At 45.3% G+C, this 21,202-nt stretch overlaps 1 protein-coding gene across 2 annotated transcripts in view; it reads left to right on the top strand.

Moving 5' to 3' along the window:
* The window catches only part of ZNF804B (zinc finger protein 804B), a 372,477-nt gene extending 351,366 nt beyond the window's left edge, over positions 1–21,111 (top strand). For both annotated transcript variants that reach the window (XM_053265959.1, XM_053265961.1), the window contains exons 3-4: positions 6,995–7,125; positions 14,816–21,111. In XM_053265959.1, coding sequence (XP_053121934.1) covers positions 6,995–7,125; positions 14,816–18,350 — 3,666 coding nt within the window. In that variant the 3' untranslated portion in view covers positions 18,351–21,111. The remainder of the gene's footprint in view (positions 1–6,994; positions 7,126–14,815) is intronic.
* Positions 21,112–21,202: the final 91 nt, after the last annotated feature.

Genomic DNA, 21,202 nt, shown 5'->3' with positions numbered 1-21,202 from the left:
ATGAGGCACTTCACATGACACGTGTGAAGTGCCTGATGGGGCTCTGCGGGGAGAGTTGGCTTAGCCCGCTCTCCCCACAGATGAGCAGCCACTCGGAGCAGTCATGGAGCCGGCGGAGGCTGCGGGGATTGGGGGCCGTGCAGCCCCCTGAAGTTCCAGGATGCCTTGCGCAAGTGTGCGGGACATCCTGGAGAGACCCCCGAGCCCGGGAGGCTGACACACGAGCAAAGAAATGAGGCTAACGGAGCACTTGCTCCGTTAACCTCATTTAAGGTGAGGGTGTTTTAGGTGGGTTAGCTGCCTTGGGAGCGGAAAGGCTAAACTCCCTTAGCCCGCTTTCCATTGATCATGTGAATAGCCTCCGTGTGTGTGTGTGTGTGTGTGTGTGTGTGCGCCTGTCAATTACACAATGCCTAGACCAGTATGAACCAAATTGGGTACAGCTGAAGGGACACATAGGGACACCTCAACGGCATAGTTTATTATGATGTCATGCACCCCAATTCAAGATGGTGGACGTGGCATCTAGTGGTGGCACTAGTCATGTGAACTGCCTAACCAACTTCAATCAAATTTGCTACAGCTGTATGAACACATAGGGATGCTTCAATGACATTGTTTGTAATGATGTTACCCACCCCAATTCAAGATGGTGGATGCATGAAAGTTTCAAGCGCAAGTGGGCTAACTTGTGGACCGTCTAACCAATTTGAAACAAATTTGGTACTGTTGTAGTGAGTGACACATAGGGACACTTCAACGGCATAGTTTATATTGATGTCATCCACCCCAGTTCAAGATGGCAGACGCATGAACATATGAGGGGTAATTGGGCTAACTTATGAACCACCTAAATGATTTGAACCGAATTTGCTACAGCTGTAGGGACACATAGGGATAGTGCAAGGGTGTAGTTTGTAATGATGTCATCCACCTCCATTCAAGTTGGTAGACACATGAATGTTTGAGCTGCAAGTGGTCTTACTTGTGGACCAACTTGTGGACCACCTAACCAATTTGGACCATATTTGGTGCAGCTATAGTGAGTGACACAAAGGGACACCTCAGCGCCATAGTTTGTGATGATGTAATCCATCCCAATTCAAGATGGCAGACAAGTGAACATTTGAGGAGCAAGTGAGCTAATTTGTGGACTGATTAACCAATTTGGTCCAAATTTGGTGCACTTGTAGTGAGTGACACAAAATGACACCTCAAAGGTGTGTGATGATGTCACCCACCCCATAGTTTGTGATGATGTCATCTACCCCAGTTCAAGATGGAAGATGCATGAACGTTTGAGGCACAAGTGGGTTAACTTGTGAACTGCCTAACCAATTTGGACCATATTTAGGTCCAGTTGTAGGGATAGTGAAAGGAAAGTAGACAGCTTACCAGAACTTCTTGGTTGGTTGGTTTTTTTTTAAACTGGAATGCCACTTAGAAATATGCTACATCATGACATATCATCATGACATATTTCCAACAGATGATACTGCATTCAGATAAGAGTTACATCATACAGAATACACCAACACAGAAGCCTCTTGTAGCAGCATCTAAAAAGAAAGGCTGGAAATTAGCTGTTGGTGGAGCATAACAGCCTTTGCACCAAATGTGGCAACATTTTAGGTGATAGAAGGTTTCCTTTCTGCAAGAAGAAGTGTAGTGTAAAATCCAGCAGTCTGACCAGGAAAACATGATAGCAGGGGAGAAATAAGACTGCACCGGCTATCATTATAAAGAGGACAAAACAGCAGCACATGGTGGACAGATTCAACCTCACCTGAGCCACAGAGAGGGGTTTTCAAAAGCCTTCCAGATAAAACTGCTGATGGTAAGGCATCGTACCTTACTCTGAGAAACACCCTATGATGGCTCAGTAAAGAAAGGGACAATAGGCAGCTAGCAGGTTCCCAGTTAAAGTCACCAAGGCACCCTCTTATGGTCTCCGAGATGGAGCTTAAATCATTTCGATGTTCAATGACCCTCTGTTTGAGGATCTCCTTGGCTTGACTAGTAATGACCAATATTCAGTAGAAAGGCCAAGTGATGACAGTTTGCTCAATAGTGATCATGTCCAGGTAGATTGAAACCTATCAGCCAACATAAGAGGGATCAGTCCCAGAGGGGAGAAATGAATCCTAAACCAATAACTGAGGATTAAAATCCATGCTTTTGTTTCCAACCTCTGGAGGCCCGTTTCCAACCTCAACACTGCAGTGGAGATACATCGAGGGGCCCTAAATACTTCTCTAATAAACATAGATTGGATGATCTCCAATGTCCTATAATTAGGGTAGGGGCACAATTATGCATCATATAGCAGTTGGGCCAATGATTTAGCCACAAATAGCTTTAATGCTGCAGGGATAACCTCTCCATCTTCGGAGCGAAAAAAATCTTAATGCTGTTGAAGCGCTCCTTTGAGCCTGTTGGACAACAGAGCCCATGTGGGCCTTCCATGATTCAGTGGCATGGAAAATCACACCCAGATATTTAAAACTATTGACCTGCTCTATACAATAACCTTCTATATGCCAGTTAAATCTTGTAGGTCTCTTAATTACCAAGTGATTGTCCTTGCAGTAAGTATCCAAGAGCCTAAGCACTCTCCTAAGGCCTACTGGAGTTCGTAAGATGATAGCAGTGTCATCTGCATACAGCAGGATTAGGATAGCTGCGCCCGAAATAGATGGGGGATGTTGCGCTGGATCGGAGAGATTATTAGCTAAGGTATTTATGTAAAGATTAAACAGGGAGAGTGCCAAAATGCACCCTTGTTTAACTCCTTTACTAGTAGTTATTACATGGGAAAGTGAGATTTGAGTGTTACATCTCACTCTTACACTGATGTTCTCATAGAGCTTCTGTATGAGAAAAAGTAAATGCCTATCAAAATTAGTGTTTCTGAGTTTCCCCAGAGGTTTATCCTTGAGATTGAATCAAAGGCTGCTTTTTAATCTATAAAGGCCACATACAAGGAGGGCTTAGATTTGTTCGATATTTCTTAGATATTTCTCAACCAGAGGGCATAATACCAGGGCATGGTCCATGGTTGAATGCCCTGTTCTAAAACCAGCCTGTTCATCACCCCAAATACCTTCATTCTCTATCCAGTCTTGCAAATTCCAATCTAAATGCCAGTTCTCAGCTAAGCCTAAACCGAGTTTATGCAGCATCTGGTTGTTGACTCACCCATAGGGAAGGGGCATTTAATGGTAGAACAAATCTTGCTTAACTGGTTGTGTTTCCCAAGCTTTCAGTTATCACTGGATAGGCAAGTAGCCCTTTCAGAGAGTAAACAACAAGGCCACAACAGTTTCAAACCTGGGCTATCTGACAGCAGAACATCAGGATCAGGAGCATTCCCGGACCTTCTCACGACCAGCCCCACCCAGGCTAGTATTGCCCTACCCAGGTAGGGCTAGTGATGAGAATGACCTCATACTTTAATACAGAAATACAGGTGTATCTCACTATATGCGGCTCCAGCATCCACGGTTTCATGTACCTGCGGTCGGGTCGCAACCTCGGCATACGTGGAATAAACTGCCATTAAAGGATTTACTCCGCATATTCACGGGTTGGGGTGGCCGGAAATTACCTCAGAGGTAATTTCTGGCTGCCATTTTGTGAGGGAGAGCCATTTTAATGACTCATTTGTTGTTGTTGTTTTAAAACCCCAATCCCACAATTTTCCACAGAATTTCAGGGATTTTGAGACGGGGGCATCCTTGAACTCCTGAAGGCCTGCAAAGCATGGTAGGGCAGTTTAATTGGTCCATTTTCACACTTTTGGCTGGTTTTTCTTGTGGAGGTATGTGTGTTGAGTCTGGGAACCTAACCCCCACAATCCCATAGACTCAATGCATCATTCTCTGCGGTTTCATCACCAGTGGTATTATGCGGGATCAGAAGCACCACGGATAATGAAGTACAACTGTAGAGCCGTAATGGTGAGATTTGGAGAGACTGTGGATGCTGTTCTTCCATTAAAGACAGAAGTGGCCAGTGAGGTGGAGGACAAGTCAGAGGGAAGACTTGGGTCCTCCAGGGAGATGTCAGGGACCAAAAAGTCAGGCCCAGCAGAAGGAGAACTGGAGTGAAGCAACTTCCTTCCTTGCAACTTTAAAGCCATGACCTGGGCCTGATCCAGCAGGGCTGTTCTTATGGAAAACCTGAGGCAGTTAGGAACATAGGAAACTGCCGTATACTGAGTCAGACCATTGGTCTATCTAGCTCAGTATTGTCTTCACAGACTGGCAGCGGCTTCTCCAAGGTTGCAGGCAGGACTCTCTCTCAGCCCTATCTTGGAGAAGCCAGGGAGGGAACTTGGAACCTTCTGCTCTTCCCAGAGCAGCTCCATCCCCTGAGGGGAATCTCTTACAGTGCTCACACTTCTAATCTCCCCTTCATATGCAACCAGGGCAGACTCAGCTAATGAGACAAATCATGCTTGCTAACACAAGACCTCCTGTCCTTAGGCCAGCTCTCCTCTCCATGGTTCAAGTCAGCAGCCTAGTTGCCACAACTAATAAGAGGATCTGCTTAGGAAAGGAATTCTTGGCATGGAGATGCTCCATACATTCAAATTCATCAGCATGCCAAGTTGCTTGCAAATGTATCAAAGCACCACCATAATATGCACAAGGTCTTTTGGATGCTACAGAAGTGATTCATGTCTGGTCCTTCCCGCACTCCTATTTGGTCAACTCACTTCCCTGCCTTGTTTAAGATGGTTTAATCCTTTTTGCACCCCAGTGCTGTGACTTATGTGGTCATGTTTCCAGTTCAAGCACGGTGCTGGGCCACTGCACCTCCACCACAATCCCCTGGGTGGTCTTCATGATGCCAGTATGATGCCACAGGTTGTGCTGGTCTGGCAGCCCTCGCACCCCATTTTGTGGGCCTTGTTCTTAGCACAACAGCTCATCCGAGCAGGCTGCAGATATCCGAGCACAACAGCTCATCCGAGCAGGCTGCATTGTTATTTATAGGAGTTAAAGAACAAAGCACTGGAACGCTAAAAAAATAAATCATAATTTGGCACATGTGCCTACGTTTAGCCAGCCAGTTAGGTACCTAATGGCATGAAAAAATGTAATTGCACATTTAAATATATGTTAATTCCCCAGCTCACTATCTTGGTTGAGCGCCCTTATGTATGTGCACAGTTAGTTTGATATTGTTCAGCAAGCCCTGTTAGGATGAAAAGTGAGCTAGCATCTTCGCACAATCAGCCATACAAATGCTACCATTGTCTATTTTGTGCTCAGCATCTCTGTTTTAAAGATGCCCATTCAGTGGGTGTTTGTTGTTGTTGTGAGAAAGGTTCAGAGGTTTATGCAACTAGCGCTTAGGGTATACAATTTATTTCATGGGTGGTGTTTTATCATAGGCTTCTGAGTGCAACCTTGTAAATACTTATCATCGAGCATTGCCTTTTATTTGTCTTAACAGAACTTATTGTTTAGCCACATTTAATTTGGATGTAAAGGCAGAAGCCAATACAGAGCTGCTTGTACATCTTCCCCCTGTTTGGTATGAGGATCGTGCTCTCTAAACATATATGTGAACAGATGACGCTGCCATATCCGGAGTCAAACCATTGGTCTGTCTAGTGCAGCATGGTTTACTCTGAATGCCAGTTACTTTCCAAGGCCTCAAATGAAGGCCTTGCATAGCCTCACTATCTGCAACCCATTTAAACTTAACCTGCCATGGATTGCTAGGACCTTTGGCATGAAAACCATGAGGCTATTCACACAACCGCTCAGAAGCGGGCTAAGGGAGCCCAGCCTGCTTTCGAGCAGGTGTGAGAACCGCGGGGAGATGTGGGGCTCCTGGCGGTTAGCCCACTTAGTTACCCCCCCCCCCAAATGAGGTTAGCCGAGTAAGTGCTCCACTAACCGCATTTTGGCAATTGTGAGTTTGCCAGCTCTGCCACGGAGCTGGCGGGGGCTGCAGGGATCAGGGGCCGTGCGGAGTGCAGGAGGCATCCTGGAGAGACCCCTGAGCCCAGGAGGTTGCTTGCAGCCTCCCGGTTGGGGGTCTACTCATGTGTTGCTGCGCACTGCGGCAACACACGAGCAAAAAGACAAGGCTAACAGAGTGCTCACTCCATTAACCTCGTATAAAAAGAGACGTAATTAGGCAGGCTAGCCACCTTGGGAGCACCGGGCTTGCCGGTGGTTTCCACGATCCCTGGAAAATGAGCTAAACTCCCTTAGCCTGCTTTTCAGTGATCATGAGAATAGCTTCAATCACTTCTCCCTCCACCTACCTACTTGTCGGCTGCCACACAACTGAAAATTGGGAGCATGCACAGCTCCCAAACCTGGGTAGGACACATGACCTACCCAGTTTTTGGTTGGGTGAACAGCCTCACCTTTCCCCCCTCTAAAATTTCCTTTTTGGTCCCCAAATGGCATGGCTCTGGAATTCATAGATTTTTCTGAAGCTGCAACCTATTGGCTAGTGTCCATGCCATTAATGATGACCTGCAACATGTTCAACAGAAAATGATATACAAGCATCAATGGTAGTTTTTGCATAAGCAGTTCTTGCACAGGCTCCTTGAACAATTGAAAAATGTGGTTTTACAGCTCCATAGGCCAGCTGAAGAAAGGAAAATGCCAAAAACCTCAGATGTGCACAACCTCCCTCCTAAACCTGCAAATGCCCCCTTATTGCTTTTGGTTTTTTCATTATGTCTGGTTTTTTAGGGTGTTTTTGTGGGTACGTGCATGTCTATTTGTACACAACACTCCGCTACATTCAGTATATTAGAAGGAGAGACAATTTTGCATTGAGTACATTCCCCTGATGAGGATACCCAAACTCACTAGGCATTACTTATTAAATTATAATTGCACCTTATCAGTGTTGCTTCTTGCATCTTGTCTGGTAGTGTGTAGGAAGAGAAATGCACAAATGTGCTAAGAAGAGGTGCATCATCTTGTATTCTTTCTTTTGTACTTCTCCCACCCAGAGACTGAAGGAGCTGAAACAAAGGGAATTTGCACGGAATGTGGCTTCAAAGTCCTGGAAAGATGAGAAGAAACAGGAAAAAGCACTCAAGCGACTTCATCAGCTGGCTGAGCTGCGGAAGCAGTCAGAATGGTAAGTACTTGGAACTCATATTACATGTTAATCTCCTTCGCCTCCCCACCATTTCCTAGTAGTCCCAGAAGAAATCTCTCTAACTTTTCTCCTGCTTTATGTAATGCACAGATGATAATCACATGCTTTGCAAACCATTTTTTCACTTTATCCTTGATGTCAAACATTTTTGCTGTGCAACTCATAACAACTAGAAGTCCTGAATTAAGTCCATGACATTTGAAGGTGGGTGTTTTTATCTGCCCTCTAATCTTATCTAATAGAATAGTTTTTAATAGTGTGATGCTCAGTTTTCAGGGTCAGATATTTTTTATGGAGGCTATGTAGGAAAATCACTGAGGGCAAACACAATAGGGATGTGCGTTTTGTTTTGGATACAAAACGTTTTGTGCCCAAAACAGGCCATTTCGGCTGTTTTGTAACTGAAACAAAACACCCAATGCTCAAAACAGAACATTTTGTAGCCAAAACAAAACATCCCTGTTTCAGATACAAAACGTTTTGTTGTTTCGGCTGTTTTGGAACTCCATTTTGAAATCGCAAAAAGTCTTTCTCCTTCAGTCTCCATTTTGAGTTTTGACATGTGTTTGAATTTCTGGTCCTTCCAGCCTGCAGATTGGCCAGCGAAAGCATGGACTGATCTGCTGGCAATTGCCTCCTTATTCCTTTAAAGGAAATTTAAGGGTAAAATTTACCCTCATTGGCCAGTGGGGCAGTGTGCAATTCATTGTTGATGTTTCACACCATTGTGTGTAGATCAATTGCATTTCGGGGGGGGGGGTGGAGGTGGATGTGCAGGACCTTTGGAAATCTGCCTGGTTCTTTGCAAAGCTCTGCTGTTGTTGTTGATGTGTGATGTTATTTGGGGTGGATTCAGGGCAGAAAGGGGGCTTTGGGGGCAGAAGAGTGGGCCAGGTGGTAGCGCCCCAATGGGTGCCTGCTGCCACCCAGATTCCAAAGGAATTGGAGAAAGGGCTGATTTTTAAAGATTTTCTGAAGTTTACATGTCTTTGAGGCAGATTTGGGGCAGAAAGGAGGCCTGAGGGGCAAAACAGTGGGTTGGGTTGTAGTGCCCCAAGGGGTGCCTGCCACAACCCAGATTCCAAAGGAATAGGGCAAAGGGCTGATTGCTTAGGAATTGTTGGAATTTACGCATCTTTAAGGTTTTCCCCCATAGGGAATAATGGAGATTTCAGCAGACCCATAATTCCACCGGGGGGGCACACTGGGGTGGCCGGGAGCGAGTGGTGTTGTAGTGCACATTGGGTGCCAGCAAGCCCCATGCGTTGCTAACCCATGGGGTGCTGGGTTTTGTTGTTGCTGAGGTGTTCTGAGTGTATATTCTCTGGTAGCATATGATATTTTCAACAACAAACCATGAATCTACTCTCATATGCTACCAGAGAATCTACACTCAAAACATCTCAGAAACAACAGAACCCAGTACCCCATGGGTTAGCAACCCATGGGGGTGGTTGGCACCCTCGATGCTCTACACCACCACTCACTCTGGGCCACCCCAGTGCCCCCCAAGTGCAGTTATGGGGCTGCTGAAACCTCCATCATTCCCTATGGGGAAGAACTTTAAAGATGTGTAAACTCCATTAAATATTTACAAATCAGCCCTCTGCCCAATTCCTTTGAAATAATTCTGGCAGCTTCCTTATCCCCACTGGGCACTACCACCCACCCAACTCTGCTCTGGGCCACCCCTTTCCCCGCAATATGAAGCTATACTTTTGCTGAAGCCTCCATTATTCCCTATGGGGAAAATCTTAAACTTCAAAAATTCACCAAAAACCAGCCCATTGCCCAGTTCCTCTGAAATGTGGGTGGTAGCTTCCACCCATTGGGTACTACCACCCCCACCCACTAGTTTTGCCCCGGGCCGTTTTTTAAAATCCAAAACTTTTCGGATTTGCAAATTGGATTTTGCAATTTCGAGCAAAGAACAAAATGGGGGTTGTTCGGATTTGTGCCAAAAACAAAACAGAAAACAAAACAAAACGCACAACCCTAAAACACAACCTCTGCATTGCCCCTACTCAAAATGGGGGGGAGGTGAATGGGGGAAGGATCACTTGGACATTTGCCTTGTCTCCTTAGCCCAATTCAGACATTATGCTGTACGAGTATACAGATGTCTGTACACTTGCACATGTGTTTGTGTAAATGACTGCACCTGTGTTCCTTTTAAAAATGAACCTGGATACAGACCCTTCAAATGCAGGGTCATTTGAAATGTACAGCAAATGTACAACTGTTACAAATGTTACAGATGTACAGCTAGGAAGTGTACTTCTGTACCTGCATTCAACATAACATGTGAATGATTGTACTTGTGTACACTGTACACTCATTGTCAGTGGTGTACCTAGGTAATTTTGGCACCGGGACCACTCCTGCTGTGAAGACTCCCCCATGCCATGAGCCCCCTAAAACCTGCTTTGGGGGCCTCCTGCTGCCACCCCACCCCCACTGCTGCCCTGCCACGCTGAACCTCCAATATTTTTTAATAATTTCAGCCACCATGTGCACAGCCAAGGGGTGGTGGCCAGGAGGGTGAGCAGGTCTCTCCCCCGCCCCCCGGTGGCGGGTGGTGATGGGCGGTGATGGGCAAGGTGGGAGGTGAGCAAGTGGGTAGCAGCAGGTGGAGCAACTGCTGGGCCTGTCCGCCCAGCACTGTGGCTCTTGAGAACTGCGAGGCGCTCCAGCGTGCCTGCGCAGTTGAAATAGATTGTTGCAAACCCACGTTGTTTCAGGTGCTGAAATCTCAAACATTCTTTGACATTTCGGTGGTAGCAGGTACCCATTGGGCCACTACCACCTGACTCATTCTTCTGCCCCCCAAACCCACTCTTCTGCCCCAAATCTTCCACCAAGACATGCCAACTTCAAAAATTCTTTAAAAATCACCCTTTTCCCCAATTCCTTTGAAAGCTGTGTGGTAGTTTCCTTGCACCCATTGGGCACTACCACCCACCACAACCCACTTTCGGCCACCCTGGTGCCCCCGACATGGAGCTATAAGGTTGCTGAGATCCCCATTATTCCCTATGGGGGGAAAAACTTAACTTCGACTTCAACTTTCACTTTGAAGCCAACTTCAAAGATTCTTTTTTAAAAATCACCTCTTTGCCCAATTTCTTTGAAGTTTGGGTGGTAGCTTCCACCATTGGGCATTACCACCCAAACTACTTTGGCCACAAAATGGAGGTCCAAATCTCAAAATTTTTCAGGTCCGAATCGGGGGTGATTTGTTTTGTACCCAAATCTGGGCAATTGAGGACAAGGGTAATTTGTTTTGTCTACAAATCAACCAAATTAGCCAGATTCGGGTACAAATCATTTTGTACCCGAACTGTTTCGCACATTCCTACTGCAGAGGTCATTCGTCAGGTAGAGCTGGTCAATGATTAAACAGCCCATGCAGCTCTACCTGACAAATGGCCATCCTGCAGGCAGGACGGCTCTCATCAATGCTAGGGTGGGGTAGAAGAGAGAGGAGCAAATGGAGCTGTTGGGAAGGGGTGGCAGCTGCACTTCCTTTGGAAACCCCCCCCCCCCGGTTCTTTAGGACGAGCCACTCCTGGTGAAACATTTCTTAATTCCTCACCCTCTGGATACTTTCACACCATTTTGTACCCCTCCTCAAATTGCTGGAAAGAGGGGGAGGGTTACGCGGAGAACAAAAAACATCTTCAGCCCCCAGTTTTTTATTTCTGCTAAACTCCATTTTAAAAAACCTTATTAAGAGAGCATTTTACCTGATTAAAATTGATCTTCATTTAATACTTTTAGCAATTTGTAATAAAAATGCTGGGAGAAGAAAAAACAAATCTTAATCTTTTCTTTTCTTTTCTTTTTTTGCTTAGTCTAGAAATCCTTATTTTCATTACTTTGCATATATCCAGCCACACTGCCAATGCAATGCAGGCTGATCTCCCTCATATATATATATATATATATATATATATATATATATATATATATGCGCAATGCTTTGTACACAGGCTGCAGGGACCAGTGCTGCAGCCTGGAAGAATGGCAGGGCAGCAGAGGAGGTAAGGACCTGCTTCTTAAGGAAACAACTCCCAGCCCCACCCACACCTGCATGAGCCGCTCATGCTCCTCCCTAGCCAGGAGTGCTTTTGTCCAGTGCACCAGCTGTGTCTCCTTCTCAAGAAGAATATTTGGAAACTGCAGCTAGTGCAAAATGCAACAGCTAGGATTTTATCCGGAGCTGCCCTCTGGAAACATATTACACCCCTTTTGAAAGAGGTACATTGGTTGCCAATTTCTTTGGTTTAGAGCTCTTAATGGTTTGGGCCCTGGATACTTGAGGGAACACTTGCTCTGAAGGATTTCTGCCTGCTTGACAAGGTCACTGGAGCAGGCTGTGCTCCATGTGTGGACAATGAGGGAGGCTCAGCTGCAGGAGCGTAGGGAAGCTGCCGGCAGCCCCGACTGAACTCACCGCTGCAGGGCCCCCAGCAACACCCCCTGCCTCTGGCCTCAGGCACAGGGGGATGTGGCATGCTCACCAATGGAGCCGCATGCCTTGTTTTCAAGTATATTCCGCCCAGGCAGAATTCCCAGCCTGATCGGGAACACGGTCAAATTGCTGCAAATGTGGTGCTGGGCAGAATATGCTTGAAAACAGGGTGCCCAGCTCTGTTTGTGAGTATGCCATGCCCCCCTGCATCTGATGTCAGACGCAGTGCGTGTGGCTGGGCCATGAGCCATGGCCCCTGAGTGTGGCAGCCCGGATTCTTTGAACCCTTTAGCGCAATGGTGGCTCCACCTCTGCACAGCTGTCATGCACACAGGACAGGGCCTTCTCAGTTACTGCCCCCAGACATTGGATGGAATGTTCTCCCAGTGGGCATCCACTCCTCAGACTCTATCAGAGTTTTTAGAAAGCAAGTGAGATCTTGGCTTTTTATCCAGGCTTTTATATGAGTGTTGTTTTTGTTGCTGCTGCTCTGTATTTTGTGGTCCTATTGTGTATGTTTTTAAAACTTTTCATTAGATTTGTATTTTTATATTTCAATTTCATATTGTAACTGTTTTATAGTCTTATATTGTTTTAAATGTTGTGTAAACTGCCTTGAGATTGTTTTAATGAAAGGTGGTATAAAAATTTAACAATCTATCAGCCAGTCAGTCAGTCAATAAATAAATAAATGGAATTAAATAGTTCTCACTTCATGCATTGGCCACTGCAGTATCATGATATGATCTATCAGTGTCATTTCTCTCAGGCCGGATGTCCAGGCCTGGAATGTTGGACACAGGGGTGTAACTATAATTGAGCAGATGGGTTCAAAGAACCCGCCCCCCCCCCAGCTCCTGAGGGCCCCCCAGCTCCACCCCTTCCCAATTTTCTTCATTATCTCTCTCACTCTGAGGGGCCACCAGAGAGAGGGGTGAACACGGGCCCCCTCTCCCCTAGCTACACCCCTGGTTGGACAAATCCCAATCTTGACAAGATGCGAAGCTCTGGCTTTGCGCCTGTAAACATGTGCTCTACATGGCATGAAATGTTTCATAACTTTCTTTAGAATGCAGCCACCCTACAGTCTTCAGATATATCCAGGAACATAGCTAGGGGATAGTGGGTTCATGTTCACTCCGTCCCCGGTGGCCCCTCACACGTGCCAGCCATACCCCTGAGTGTGATGTCACATGCAGGGAGCACCCAGAAGAGCCCATGTGGCTCTCTGACTCCCAGCTGGCTTTGTTTTCTCTTTGGGAGAGAATGAAGAAAAACACCCAGCTGACAACAAAGTCAGCTGGGAATGAGGCCAGGGAGGGGTGAGCCAGGCATCTCCCAGGAGCTAGGTGGCTTGTGTTCTTTGAACCCATCCACCCAATTATACCAGGGTATATCGTAAGATACTTCAATAACAAGAAGCAGGTTATCTTCACTGATCCCCCTTTCTTCTGCAGACCCCTGTGCCACATGCCATCCTGTTGTGGAGAAGCCTCCAACCATCCGGAACAAATCTGCACAGCAGGAGGGGTGATCAATATGAACAGAAAACCGGACCCTCCAGCACAAACAGAAGAAACAATAATTTTGGATAGAACCCTTTCATTTTAGCATAGATCTCTTCTAAGTGAGCTCATGCAGGAAGGAATATCCTTTGCCCCACACAGACAGCAACCTTGAGTATTTTCAGAATGTTGGATAGAATGCTGCAGATAAATAAATAGGAACATAGGAACATAGGAAACTGCCATATACTGAGTCAGACCATTGGTCTATCTAGCTCAGAATTGTCTTCACAGACTGGCAGCGGCTTTTCCAAGGTTGCAGGCAGGAATCTCTCTCAGCCCTATCTTGGAGCAGCCAGGGAGGGAACTTGGAACCTTCTGCTCTTCCCAGAGCGGCTTCATCCCCTGAGGGGAATATCTTGCAGTGCTCACACATCAAGTCTCCCATTCAGATGCAACCAGGGCAGACCCTGCTTAGCTATGGGGACAAGTCATGCTTGCTACCACAAGACCGGCTCTCCTCTCCTAATACACACACCCTTGTGACATAGGTGTTGATGGAGATGGGAAAATTCAGCAACCTGAACTTTGATCCATGCCAAAGGAAGAACTGTGCATGCATACCTTAGTGAATAGGTGAGGTCCCCTATTCTGTGCATGCCTTCCCCACTGGTTATCTATAGTTCAGTGGCACTATCCTGCATAGTCTTTGGGAAGCCATAAATGCTGAGGAGGTGGCATCTACCATTTCATTCCAGGATGTGATGAGCCTGCTGCAATATGTAGTGTCCATTACCTTCAACACCGCTGGAATGGGTTGCAGAGTCCAATTTGTGTTCAGGCCTGATCACCCAACTTATGTCTAGTGCATTCTTTGCAGTGCATCATTGGCCCTGCTAGACTTCAGAGCATCAAGGAGGAGAGCTGGTATTGTGGGAAAGTGTGCCATCAAGTTGATTTTGACTCCTGGTGCCCACAGAGCCTTGTGGTTTTCTTTGGTTGAATACAGGAGGCGTTTACTGTTCCTCCTCCTGCACAGTATGAGATGATGCCTTTCAGCATCTTCCTATATCGCTGCTGCCCGATATAGTACCAGCGGAGATTCAAACCAGCAACGTTCTGCTTGTTAGTCAAGCATTCCCCTGCTGCGCCACTTAAGGTAGCAAGCATGAATTGTCCCCTTTGCTAAACAGGATCTGCCTTGGTTTGCATTTGGATGGGTGATTGCCAGAGCTCAGTGGAAGAGCAGGAATTCCTAGGTTCACTCTCTGGAATCTCCAAGATGGAGCTGGGAAAGACTCCTGCCTGAAACCCCGGAGAGCCACTGCTAGTCTGTGTAGGCCAGGGCTGCTCATCTTCAGCCCTTCTGCAGATGTTGGCCTACAACTCCCATAATCCCTGGTTACTGGCCACTGTGGCAGGGGATTATGGAAGTTGCAGTCCAAAAACAGCTGGGCAGCCTAAGTTGAGCAGGCCTGATGTAGACAATACTGAGCTAGATGGGCCAATGATCTGACTCAGAATACCACAGATCATTGGCGCTAATATGGCTATTCATGCTAAGCCTTGTCAATGAAATATTGTTCCTAATATGAATTCCTAATTCATACTAAGACTTGTCAATGAAATATGCTAAGCATTTTGAACACTGATTTAAATCAAGTGACTTTATTATCTTATTTATTTCTAGTGTTGCCGGATGTAGACCTGTGCTGAAAATGCCCCAAGTGGTTGTGGAGAAACAGCAGCGGTCCCAAGAAAAACTGATCTTTGCTCAAAAAGGCAAAAAAAAGAGCACAGCCGAAGGACATATTCTCACCAGCAGCACTTCTGAGAAACAACAGGAGCTTCTGCTGAGCAAGAACCAGTCTTGCATAGAGAAATGCCGTTTGCTCCGAAATCGTGTCTCCTGCAGCACCGATGCCTGTAACCGGACAGGAGTGTCTTTCTCCTTCTCTAGGAAAGTCCATCTGAAGCTCGAATCATCAGCATCTGTTTTCAGTGAGAACATGGAAGAAGCATTTGACTGCAATGGGTCACCTAGGCATACAGTGAAACAGACTTCCAAGGAATGCAATGCTTGCCTACATATGAGTGACGAGAGAAAAGCCAGTCTACAAAAACGATTAAACACACTTCAGGGTCACCCAGACAGCACTGCATCATGCAATCAGGCTGCAAAAAATAAAACGCTGAAAGGAAACGATCAGAATGCCTACAGGGAGCAAGTGGAAACTCATCTTTCATTTTGTAGAGACAAAATACAATCTCCAGAATGTGCCAGCGCGCCTGGTGGAAAGGAACAAGGAAGAGAGCCGAGAGAGTCTAAGAGATTCTCAGAAACTATTGTTCCATCTCAGTACCAAATGAGCAATGTTAGCATGCAGCAAAACACTTACAAGCACAGTGACGTCCTGTTAGCAGAACGCATCTTTGAGTTATCAGCCCAGCAATCACCTGAACAAGGACATTTGTGTGAGGTAAACTACAGTCCTTGTATATTCAAAGCAAACGGATCTTCTGAGAGTTCAAAAGCCGCAAATGCAAATACTGAAACACCGAGGGGTGATGCGCTGGTTCACGAAATTAAGCCCAAAGCCTTGCCCTTCCTTCATGTACTGAGTAAAGATGGCAGCACTGCCTTGCGGTGGCCCACGGAACTTCTTTTGTTTACAAAAACAGAACCTTCTATTTCCTATGGCTGCAATCCATTATATTTTGATTTTAAACTCTCCTTATCCCACAGAGACAATGAGCATCATGAAGCCAACACAGGAAGTTGTAAAGAGCACTCAAAAACTATGGACATAGATGGAAACGAAGCCTCAGGTCTACCCGAAAACAAGCAACTGTCCAATGAACAAGATAATCAGTCTTTGAAGCCAAAGAAGAAGAAAAGAGCTCTAAGCCTCAAAAGGTCCCAGCCAAATTTGGATTCAGACCCAGAGAACGAAACGAATCAAAGTGCTCCAAAGTACATTTCTGAGGAGTTGAATGAAAACTTGCCTCAAGTGCCTGCTCAGCTCGACTGCTCGCAAAGGCATCGCACCCGAGCAACAAGTCCCCATAGAAACATTCCTGTGAGATCTTTAGCGCAGCATTTGCAGAGCTGTGAAAAAACTTTACGGGACGAAGTCACGGAAAACATCTGCATTTATCCCTTGGTGTCGAGGACAAAAATGCAAAAATGTGTTCAGTGTGAGTTCATGTATTCCCAAAGAAAAAACAATCCGGATTTGGTCACCACCTGTAGCAGTGACATAAGTGACAGTGGAAAAGACTCCATTCTTGGTTATCCTTTCGGTTCCCCTGAGAAGTGTGTAGAAAATGAAGGTAAGCCAAGCTTTGCTGGGTGCTGGAAATTCTCTTCTTTGCAAAAGTCCTCTACTGACAGACAGTCTAATTATTCTGACACCTCTGTTAGCAGTGCAACTAGTTACATTAGCTGCTACTCTAGTCACAGATCAAGTGATCACAGCAGAAGTCATTTAGCTTTTTGCTGCAAAAGAAAGCAAAAACCAGTTGAAAGGCAGAAATGTAAACACAAAAAGCACAATTGCATTTCATCTTCCGATGATGCAGATGAGGACTGCCTTTTCGACAATAAAAGTCAAAGATCTAGAAACTGTACACAGAGGCAGACAGTAAAATATCAAAGACATTCAAGATATAGGCATTTACTACAAAGAGACATATCAAAGCCGAGCAGAAATAGACATCCGCTCTGTAAACACAGCAGGAGCAGAAGCTACAGCAGCTCCAAAGGTTCTTCCATCCGAGATTCAGGAAGCAGCGAAAGATCATTGAGTTGCACCAGATCAAGAGGCAGTCGTTCAGGATCCCTTGCAAAAGAATCAATGTACAGCTGGAACCAACGCAAAGAGGAGATGAAAAGCAATTACGAGGCTGAATCAGGAAAATCAGACGCGGCACGCTCAGACTGCCAGGATGGAAGTTGCCTATCAAAACATGCGGGGACTTGCTCCATCAACCACTTAGGAAGAGAATCGGTGGGACAGGAGAAGTCTCTAACTGCCAAGCTCCTTTTGGAGAAGGTGAAATCAAAGAAAAACCAGGAGCAGCTTCAGAACATGGGAGGCTTTTCAAGTGCTTGCAGGATAGATCTCCCCTATAGTCCACTTGGAATTAAATGTGGATCTCCACTGGAGAGTGAAGCAGCGTTCCTTTTGCCAGAGAAAGCCCTCAACATTAATACAAACAGTGTGTGGAACAATGAAACCAGCCCGGTGGAAAGCAGTGCAGACAAAGCTAAAGCTGTAGCTACAGTAATAAAGAATGGCACTCTTACAGCTAGCACTAACTACAGTAATTGCCTGCTTCAGGATTTAATTCAAAGAGGAACTGGGTATCAGGCCCCAAGTGTGGAAGTGGATGCAGCAATAAAGGAGCACTCCAGTATCTTGACCGACGAAAAGCAATGCTTTCTACCAAGCGGTGACCCAGTACCAAATGGTTTTCCTGGTGCTTTCCCTTTGAATAGCTACCCCCTTGTTCCAAATGCAATGGAGACCAAAGAAGAACACAGTGCAAGCGCAAACTGGAATCAAGTGGAAGGGAATCTGTCCTCGTACTCTGACAGTCCTATGCATAAACACAATGACACAGAAAGCAAGACTGAGCTGTACAGTAAGTGCATCTCCTCTCCTTTAACACAGCAGCCTATAACGTTTTCCCCGGACGAGATTGATAAATATAGGTTTCTTCAGCTGCAGGCCCAGCAGCATATGCAGAAACAACTTGTGGCGAAGCATTTCAAGGTACTGCCCGCCACAGGACCAGCGGCCTTCTCTGCCTCCCCAGCAGTTCACCCTCTCCCTGTTCAGCAACACGCCTCTGTCGCCACCCTCCACCAGACGCTCCTGCAGAGTTTCGCCCTTTCTGCTGCAGTGCACCCTCACAGCAGCCACCTGTCCGTGACCCATATCCACCCGTTTCCACAATCCCATTTTGCTCCAATATCTCTGTCACCTTTCACTCCAGCCTTCATGCCTATGCATGCAGCCCTACTGTCAGGACACCCGTTCCATCTGGTCTCAGCAAGCCCCATTCATTCTTCCCATCTGACAATCCCCCCGCTGCCTCACGCTGCCTTCCTCCCTACCTTATTTGCTCCGCAGCTCAATGCAGCTGCCTCTTCTGCAATCCATCTCAATCCTTTAATTCACCCGTTTTTCCAAGGTCAAGAACTTCAGCATCATTCTTGACTGTGTTCCAGAGGTTGGATATCTGAAGTGGGGGGGATATAGAGCAGACATCATTCTTTTAGTCATCTCAGACAGTAACATCATCATCATCTGATGCTTCAAAACCAAGATAGAAGGGAAAATCCCATTTAATGGATTGCATACCTTTCAGGATACATTGGCTTATAGACCTAGAGCATGTCACAAATAGTGAGGGAAATCAAGGTTGGCTGACACAGCAGATGAATGTTAATTTGATTATCTCATCATTGACTGAATATTCAGTTTGTCACAAAGCAGTGCCCATTCTTAACCACTTAAGTTAAGGTTCAACATGGCTCCTTTCTGGGACATTTGTTGACTTTATACACTTTTCAGTGACCATCTTGGTACAAAGGAAAGAAGCAGCAAATAGGCAATTCTTCTGTAGCACAACAATCCCCATATCCATTGTTCATTTCTTTCTTTGGTGCCACCAAGATGCATGGTGCTTTACGAACTATAAGAGACCAGGTCCCTGCACCAAGGCGCTTACAATCTAAAATTTGATGCTAAGGGAAACAATATGCATAAGGAAATAACAACACTATCAGCACTAGATCTGGGCTAGTGTTGCTTTAGTGCTAAGAGTAAACACAAGCAGCTTTGCCAAATCCATCATACTCTCATGAATGTGAATAGAATGGTGTTTTCTTGGGTGAGCAGGCAATGTTTTAATATTTATTTGCAAGATTACATAAGTTGATTTTAAATGTAATATTATACCCATATTATTATTAGCATCAGAATGATCAGGACTGCTTTTTGCAGCTAAATCCAGGTTCTGATGCATTAAAAAGAAATGTGAAGGGAAAGGATTTGGGATGGTCTGACTCTGTGAGAATTAAACAACAGACACTTGAAGAGAAATGTACTGTATATTCCAAAATTCCACAAAAACATAACATATTCAGACCATCATGTCTGCTATTTTGGGATACCTGCATATATTTTTTTTAGTCTGACACTTAATATATTTATTTGAAAAGGAATTCCATTAAAATCAGTTGCAATTTTCCCCTACTAAAACGATTTGCTTCTGGGTGCTAATGGTGATCACCCAAAAAAGGGAATAGGAGAGTGCATTTACTCTGTCAATTTTGTTCAAACACAAGGTATTGTTTTTCAGTGTCACCATGTGGTGAGATCCACACAGAACTGTGTCTGTCTTAGGGTACAATAGGCAAGACCCAGGAGATCTGTGGTCAGGTTAAAAGCAGTTATTAAAGAGTCAACATCAGTTTAAGCCCATGACATTTGGGAAGTCAAACACACACACAGTTTCATCTATCTATCTATCTATCTATCTATCTATCTATCTATCTATCTATCTATCTATCTATCTGCCTTAGGTGGTACGTGGCAAGTCCCACCCATGCAGCACTATGTGCATGCGAGGCAAGAGACAGCTGGGGCAGCATGATGGTGGAGGCTGAAGCGGGCAGCTTCGGGGCAGCCAGGAAACCAGAGGAGCCCAGTGGGGCAGCTGAGGAGGAGGAGGAGCAGGAGGAGCAGGAGCAGGGGCAGGAGGGCAATGGAAGGAGGAGGCCTCGGTGGAGGTAGTGCAGGCAGGGGAAGCTCAGGGGTGGCCAGGGAACCAGAGGAGCCCAACAGAGCAGCTGGCGCCACAACTGGAGACGAGGAGGAGGGTGCTGGAGGAGGGAGACCCAAGGAGGCGGTACAGGGAGGGAAATAGTCTGCTGCCACCGCGCTGGAAATTGGAGAGGTCTCTGGGGGTGAGGGGGCTGTGGCGGGGGGCGAGGAGAGCCATCTACTAATGTGCAGATGCTCTGCGCCAGCCAAGCTAGTTTTAAATGTTTCCTGCACAGGGCAAATAGCAGCTAGGGGGAAGCAACCTGAATTGTGAAAATAGTGATGGTACTCCCTCCTATGGTACTGCAGCCCCAATCCAGTTATTTTAATTCTAATGATCATGGATCTCTTGCACTGCAGCTAGTGTGACCCTCAGGGAGATCCAGCGTTCATTCAGCTTCCAGTTGATCTTATTGTCCTGCAAATGTCAAAAATCACATCTCCCAAACATGTTTGCACCCTTTGCTAGATGCAGTTTAATGCTGTTAATCTCATCGCATGGTGGTTAGAAATCTTGATATTTTCTTGGGAGAAAAGTGATCAGACAAGCCCTCGCACAATTAACTATAATCATTTTCCTGTTATTAAGTAATCTCTGTAAATTACTGAACAGATCTGTTTGTGATGCAGTTCTGCAAAAAAGAAAGAAAAGGAACGAAAAGAAATTTAAAATGACACTTGGTTCATTTTTTTCAAAGTGTTTCATTTATATTTAAACTGAATAATACTCTGGCTAGTATAATCTGTAAACTAGTTATTTTGTTTTGTATTCTATGTAAAAAGTGTTTTATATTATACAGTAGATAAGTGAATTGCACTAATGAACATGCAATGCAGCTTTTTTCTTTTTCTTTTTAGATTATTCAAGTTGTTTCTGGGAATGTAGTTTCATGCAATAATTTTTTTCCAATAAAAAAAAATCTTAATGGCATAAAGAGTGTCAGTCATGCATTTTTAAATTTCATACCAAACTGCAATGACATGGTAAAATTCAAATGAGGCAAACATATTCTGTATTTTAATCCACTAACATGAAATACATTTAATTTAGCTAAGAAGCTGCAATGCTGAAATTTTAGGCCATTTCTTTTCAACAAAATAGCATGTGTTACTAGAGTTGTTTATATGGCTCTATAAATAAATATTCCTTTTAAACAATCATCACTGAAGTGTTCTTTGCAACCATTTTAATGGATAATATATTAATTTTCTTCAAATATTTGAACAAAAGCTTTAAAATG

The sequence above is a fragment of the Hemicordylus capensis genome, chromosome 6 (genome assembly GCF_027244095.1).
Source record: "Hemicordylus capensis ecotype Gifberg chromosome 6, rHemCap1.1.pri, whole genome shotgun sequence".
NCBI classification, from domain to species: domain Eukaryota; kingdom Metazoa; phylum Chordata; class Lepidosauria; order Squamata; family Cordylidae; genus Hemicordylus; species Hemicordylus capensis.
This window is presented reverse-complemented; position numbering and strand designations above follow the sequence as displayed.